General features: G+C 34.7%; 1 protein-coding gene across 1 annotated transcript in view; it reads right to left on the reverse strand.

The window, feature by feature from the left end:
• Positions 1 to 1,827: 1,827 nt before the first annotated feature.
• Positions 1,828 to 7,698, reverse strand: part of LOC112519339 (cilia- and flagella-associated protein 20) — an 11,881-nt gene continuing 6,010 nt past the window's right edge. The window contains exons 4-6 of the mRNA XM_025127396.1: positions 3,560 to 3,801; positions 2,488 to 2,724; positions 1,828 to 2,064 (exon numbers count right to left, since the gene is read on the reverse strand). Of these exons, the coding sequence (XP_024983164.1) occupies positions 2,056 to 2,064; positions 2,488 to 2,724; positions 3,560 to 3,801 (488 nt within the window). The 3' untranslated portion in view covers positions 1,828 to 2,055. The remainder of the gene's footprint in view (positions 2,065 to 2,487; positions 2,725 to 3,559; positions 3,802 to 7,698) is intronic.

The raw sequence follows: 7,698 nt of genomic DNA on the forward strand, positions 1-7,698 counted from the left end.
CCACTTAGTTCCAGGGTATTAGGTAGAACTCGCGTGTCCCATTCTTATTCTACTTAGTTCCACTTAGAAACACACCAAACATGGGACAAGTGTGTCCTGTTCTGTTCTGTCCTGTCCCACCCTGTTCCACATACCAAACGCACCCTTAAGGTAGTGTCAAACCTTTTCTTTTTTGGTAGAATTTTTTCAAAAAGCTTTTTGGGTGTAACACTTACGAAGTCTCTTTTTTCTTCTATTATATTTTTAGATAGTGTATTCAAACTCATTTTAAAAATCTTTAAATCCAACAAAATTATAAACCTTAGGAAGCTTGTCTTTAATTATTGGACTTTTTATACTACTTTCTAAAGAGAGAGAATGAATATGGTCTGTTAAAGCTTTAATATCATCTAAATCAAATAAATCTAGGTAATTTTTTATTGATTTAACTTTTTTGTAAAATTGTTCAAGATATTCTACAAACTTTTCACTTCTAACTTTCCAATTTTAGTTTGATGATATTCTAAAATATTACTATTTTGCTCTTTTAAAAAGTCTAGATTGATATGCAAAATCTTTATATCTTTATTTAAAATAGAAACGTTCTCTTCAAGACAAAAAAATCTTTTTTTTTTCTAAATTCTCGGTTAAATAACAAACATAATAGGTAAAATAACGAGATACTGATAATATTAACAGATAAAAATCTAGATACTGATAAAATAGAAACAACAAAAAAATTCTTATATTTTCAAGACAACAAAAGACAAACCAATCAAATTATTTTTTCGTTTTTTTTTCTTTTAATTTTAAACAAGACATTATAATTTGTAAATAGCTAATATAACAGATAAAAAAACGAGATACAGATGAAATAGCTATAACAAATAAAAAACAAAATACAAATAAAATAACAGTTGAAAACAAAAACAGGAATTATTCCTATTGTGGTTTCGTGGCAATAAAAAGACAATGGAATTCAATTTAAAATATCAATTTTATTGATTCTGCTTTTAGATTTCAAAATCATCTTATATTTTATTATTGAAACAAGGCTTCAGCCACATGTTTATCATGTATTCTCAATCCTTGTCATGCTCAATCAATAAGGTAGGTAATATTTTAACAATATATTTGCTAAACTAACCAAAAAGTTAGTTGTGTGCCAAACATTAAACATGGTTGAAAAGCCAGTTATTGGTTGAAAAACTAATTGTTAGTTGAAAAAAAAGCTGTTAGTTGATCAACTAATATGTTTGGTATGAACTTGGGGGTCGTTTAAGAATCTTACCTAGTAAGAACGATAATAAGGACCAAAAGTCTTACTTGGTAAGTGAGATTGACGACTCTTATTCGGTAAGCACTTACCAAATAAAAATGTTGTATAGGATGTCGTTTTAATAGATTAAAATCGTACCCGGTGAAAGTGTTGAATCTTAGAGGTAACGATAAGAGTTAGGTAAACGACCCCTTAGTTGAAAAGCCAAATGACGATATAAAATAACATAAAAATACATGTTAAAGAATTGTTCAATTCTAATATGAAAGGGTCGTAATTGGAAGAACAAAAAGCTTATTGAAAAACTATCTAAAGCATATTTTTCAGAAAAAACTAGCTTATAGCTTATAATAGCTTACAAAACCGAGTTTTTTTAATAAATTCAGAAAATAAAATAGCTTATAGTTGTCAAATATAGCCGAAGACTGAGTCAATATGGTTTATAAACAGAGCTATGACCATGTCATCGTATACGTTCATTGTGATGACATGTGTTCGGGATTCGGCGTCAACCACACATGGACATGTACATGAGCATGAAGTATATCATATGGGTTCGTTCAACATCATTTTCAAACCAAACCACGGGACAGACGGGCATATATGAAGTCAATGCACTAAAATTACAAGTCATCACAAAAGGAAAAGAAACCATACATTATAATCCTTCAAAGTTGGCCATGTGCACGACACGAGTAGTTTGTGAATGTCGATAGGCTACATCGGATAGAAAGTTGATACTCATAACAATTGTAGTTTGAAAAGAGCAACAAGGATACTCTTTTCTAGGACAAAAATCATTTTTTCTACAATTAAAAAAAACAGAGACTTTCAGTTATACTAATATGTTTTGAATTCTGGAAATGGCAAATACCATCAAAATGCAACCAACTTTGTTTTCCTTATTTCATTAATATATCAAAGTTTCAAAGTTCCTATTTTGTACCCATTTTGACCAACATGTTGATCTTGTAACATCTAATGACATGGATGTCAAGTTATATTGATTGGAAAAAAATATAATAATATATCAGTTAACGATAAAAAGAATATAATGTTGTGGCAACCACATCATCAGATGTTACAAGATCTGCATATAACCGGTCAAAATGGGTAGAAAAGTTTGTAACTTTGTTACATTGATTGGAGGAAAACAAAATTAATTCATCACGATAAACGAGAAAAATGCAACTAAAGTTTGAATTTGAGGGTAAAGATGCGAAGCTAACCTGCATTGGAAGGTAAAGTTTGAATTCCGGTGGCAGTTCTTCCTCTGAATAAAGACGGTCGGAGAAATATATCCTTCTCAAACGGCAATTGGCATGAACTTGGACACGTAGTGTTTCAACATAGTTTGTTCCATATGCACGTCGAGTTAGATCAGCTAAATTCAGTTGAATTTGATTCCATCCCTCGTCCAGCCGAAGAGGCATGGTGCAAATGAATGGTTTAACTCGAGTCATAGCCTTAAACATATAAACAGAAATTTGTTACACACTTACACCAAACTTTGAGCAATTAAAAGTTGGATAGGATAGTAAATGGCATGGGCATTGTCATTTAAATTCATGATTCAAAACTATAAATTAGAGATAAATTGGTGACGAAAAAGTACAAACTTATGGTGGGAAACTACATTTGGGGATAAAAAGCTTCAAATTGGTGGTGGAAGTGGTGTTAAATATAAACCCTAAAAAGGCACATGGAACAACTCATTCATGCAGAAGAACATGGCTGTGCATGGTGCATAGATTTGACATTCACACTTTCTGGTTCCTCTTGATTGATAGAGCTAGCCAAGCACAATGGGATTTGAAGAAAACACCATTTGTCCCATAAAGACACCACGTTTGCTTGGCCCGTGTTTAAAGGAAAATGTTGACTGTGTCAAATATCTATACTAGCCTCCAAGAAAGATAAACAAAAATTCTTATGAACCAAAGACCATTAGCAACATTATATATCTATTGATTTATATGATTTTTAGCCCAAATAAGAAAATGCTGCAGTTTATATGAAACACATCAAGTATATAAGATGTCTGGGTCTTTTGTAACTTTCTATTTCACTAATGCATTCTTGAAGCTCAAAGAAGTCTAAGGAAGGGTAAACACATAAGGATAAGAACACAAAAGATAATGATACGATGCTAAACAGTAGTTTTTGAGGAATGCTGGCATTGTCTCAACACATGCATCATATAGGGCCCCCTTGATGGACCTATGCAAGGAGGCTCCAACAAAAGCAAGTATCCCTCGAAAACTATATATGCACCTAAGCTAATAGGGAAGACTTACACACTTGAAAATTAGATGCCCGAAAACGGCGCCTGACGTTTTTATCGTCCAGCACCTGAATCTCAAATGTGAAATACTTTTTCACATTTTTCACAATCATAACCAAAAATGGCAGCTTTATACCAAGTGTAGCAGCTGGATCAGCTGGGCATGTTATGTATGTTGACTGGACATTTGTTCCAACAATTTCAAGGATATTTGACTGTATGTCTTCATCTTGTGTACGCTTGACCTGGCCATTAACAACTAAAAAAGACAAGAGATGATTACGAATAAATTTTGGAATGTAAAAAGGTTACAAATTAGTAAAGACAGATCCAAGAAACCATACATTCAGTGGCTGAAGTGCTTAAGATAGATCCAAAGCCCCATCTAGTTGCAAATAAGTAAATTATCTATTTACCTCCCTAAGAAAAATAAAATCAACCACCCATTGATTGGGCTAGAAGACATTATTGTATACTGAACATATAATTATCTCCTATAAAGATCGTTCAACTCTCCAAAATCATGGGGATGCCTGTCCAAGCTAAATCAGGTATGAACGCCAATGGCCGACAATAAGGCGCCATAGGGATTTTTGGTTTGGGGGGAAGGGGAGTAGGAGACTAGTCAAAGTTCTGTCCATTTCACCGATACACAGGCCGTACCATGATGAAGAGCGTCATACTTTGCATGATGTCATCTAGATGAAAATCTAATCAATTGAATGAAGTTAAGCACACCTTAAAGCCGCCAATGTCACTGAAGCTACTGGGACCTATACTAATCCAATGCCACGAATTGGTCAAAAACTGAATCAGATTCTGGCATCTTCAAAGATCCATCAACAAAATTGTGGTTACGAAATAATATCGTTATTTCGTGGATTCTAAATTTTGTATCAAAAGAGATTGCAAGCAGTGTAATGTTTGCAGATTCAGCATTTGAAACATGGACAGATCTGAAAGAAAGATTTCAGCAGCGCAACGGTCCTCATATATTTCAGATCAGGCGAGAAATCTGGCACAAAATCAAGATATGATAGGAGCATATTTTACCAGGCTGAAGTAACTTTTGGGAAGAGTTATCTCAATTTCCTCGACATTGTACTTGCAGTAAATGTTAATGTGGAGGAACGAAAGAAATGAAAAAACATTTTCCGTCTGAACATGTTATGAATTTCCTTATTGAACTGAACAAATCCTTTTGACAGATTCATGGACAAATTCTTCTCCAAGATCCTTTGCCACAAATCAATAAGGTTTTCTCACTGGTTGTTCAGAAGAAAGACAACGCACTATCGTTCAATCAAACCAAAGTCCATCTGAAGGGAATCAACCAATGGCATTTACTGTATTGACTGGATCTAAGCAAAATCAGTACAGTTCTAATTCTAACAGATTTCCTATTCGAGACCGTCCTTGTACTCACTATCAAATGCAGGGTCACATTAAAGAGAAGTGTTACAAATTACATGGCTATCCAATCGGATATAAGTCAAGACAGTGGGTTAATATAGGAGGCGAAGAACAACAGGACAATTGGCAAGGCTGAAAGATATCAAGATTAGTGTCTGATGAATGATCAATCTTTAGTTTCTGCTAATCAAGTTTCTTTTCTACCATTAGATACTTGGCATAAACGGTTTGGACATCCTTGTAATAAAAGATTGATTGCAATAAAATCATCTTTGAATATAAAGGATTCTGATGAAAATGATGCATGTCCTAATTGTCCTCTTGCTAAGCAGAAGAAACTTCCTTTTGTCTCTTTGAACCACATGTGTAATAATCCTTTTCAATTGGTCTATTGTGATGTTTGGAGGCCATTCCATGTTTGAGCTCATTATGGGTATCGATATTTCATCACTTTGTTTGATGATCATCCCAGGTTCACGTGGGTATATCTTATTAAACACAAATTTAAGGTTGTCCATATTATACCTCAATTTGTGGATTTCTTTAATGACAAAGGTATCATACATCAGAAATCTTGTGTGGCACGACCAGAACAAAATTCAGTAGTAGAACGGAAACATCAACATTTAAGGGTCATTTACAAAACACTTACCCGGTAAGCACTAATATGTAAAGTTCAACACTTCCATTTAATTACCGAGTAAGATTTTAGTCAGCAAAAATGGCATCATATGCAACAATTTACCACGTAAGCACTAATCGTGGTAAGAACCATTGCCCTTACTTACGGGGTAAGACTCTCGGTCCTTGCATCGCTCTTACCGAGTAAGATTTTTGGCCTTTGTCATATTCATCTAGTAAGGTAATCTAACTTGGTAAGCGCTTACCCGGTAAGAATTTGGTAAAAACGGTCCCTTACTAAATGTGGCATGATCGTCAATGTTTCAATCAAAGGTTCCAATGAGTTTTTGGGCTCAATGTGTGTTGATGGCAACATTTGTTATCAATCGAAGTCCATCTGAAATGTTGAAAAATCGATCTCCGTATGAGCTATTGTACAAGAAACTTCATGGTTATTCTATGTTTAAGACTTTTGGATGTCTATCCCTTGCATCCACATTGTCTAGTAATCCTCACAAATTCGGTCCTCGTGCAAAACCATGTATATTCGTAGGTTATCCAGTTGGTATGAAGGCTTTTGAACTTTTTGACATGAACTCTAAGAGTTTATTTTGCTCTAGAGATGTTCCATGAAGAAATATTCCCATATCATAATGGATGTTTTGAGACAAATTTTAACCCATTCCCAGATATTGTGTTGCCTCTTGTTAATGATTCTTATGTTGAGTCTGATGAACATCAAAATTCTACATCCATAAATGAAGCAGCCGGGGTATGGTTTGTTGAAGATTCTATTGATGATCAATATGATCAATGTGGTGAACCAGTTGCAGATGAGAGTGATCATGTCTCACATGATAATGAAGGTGAAAGTTTGAATCAGCCTCCTATTTGTCTTACTAGAAAATCCTCTCGTACACATAAAAGTCCTTAGTTGAAGGATTATCATTGTAACATGGGTAGTTTTGAATCTCGCGTGAAGTATCTGTCGGCAGGTTATTTGGGATATGAAGCTTTAACAAAAAAGCATAAGGTATTTGCTATAGCTATAACAGTAAATGAGGAGCCTACTTCTTACAAACAAGCTGCAACCGGCAAGGAGTGGGTTCTTGCCATGAATGATGAGCTTAAGGCAATAGAAGACAATCATACCTGGTCTGTAATTCCTTTACCTGAAGGTAAAAGTCCCGTCAGATGTCCATGTCTATATAAATTAAAATATGGATCTACAGGAGCTATTGAAAGACACAAAGCCTGCTTGGTTGCAAAGGGGTTTAATCAACAAGAAGGCATTGATTTTGTAGACACGTTTTCCCCGTTAGCCAAGATGGATACCGTCAAAGCTATTCTTGCAATAGCTGCAAGAAATCCAAGGCCTCTCGTTCAACTAGATGTTAACAACGCCTTTCTCAATGGAGATCTTGAGGAAGAAGTTTATATGGAGATTAAACAGGGGTACAAAGTTTAGAGGGGGTTTCCAAGTGGATCAAGACTAGTGTGCAAACTACATAAGTCAATTTATGGCTTAAAGCAGGCTTCTAGGCAATGGAATACTAAGTTTGCTCAATTTATGGTTTCCATTGGATTTACCCCGTCGAAAGCAAATTATTCTCTTTTTTGTAAGGGACATGGTAACAATTTTACAGCGTTGTTAGTCTATGTTGACGACATCGTCATTACAGAGGCATCAAGAGATGGGATCAATCGATTAAAAGGACAATTAAATGAAGCTTTCGAACTAAAGAATCTTGGGGAGTTGCAATTTTTTCTTGGTTTGGAAGTCACAAGATCTTCAGATGGTATTCATTCATCACAGAGAAGGTATACTCTAAAATTACTTGAAGATGTTGGGTTATTAGTTGCTAAACCAATAAAAGTTCCTATGAATTGTGATAACCAGGCTTTCACACATATTGGGTTAAGGTACATTATGTGTTTATGTGTTAATAAGCATGAATTAATTGGAAGTATGTGATTATGCATGCTAAATAAAATGGATTATATGTGTATGTGGTGTGAATGATTTTTGTCCACATAATTGGAAGCAGCATACAAGCACCTTGGTAAGCAGCTCGTATGATGCTGCTGAATGATTTCTGTCCACATAATTGGAAGCAGCATA

Source organism: Cynara cardunculus, assembly GCF_001531365.2.
Source record: "Cynara cardunculus var. scolymus isolate 2C chromosome LG 10, CcrdV1, whole genome shotgun sequence".
NCBI lineage: Eukaryota > Viridiplantae > Streptophyta > Magnoliopsida > Asterales > Asteraceae > Cynara > Cynara cardunculus.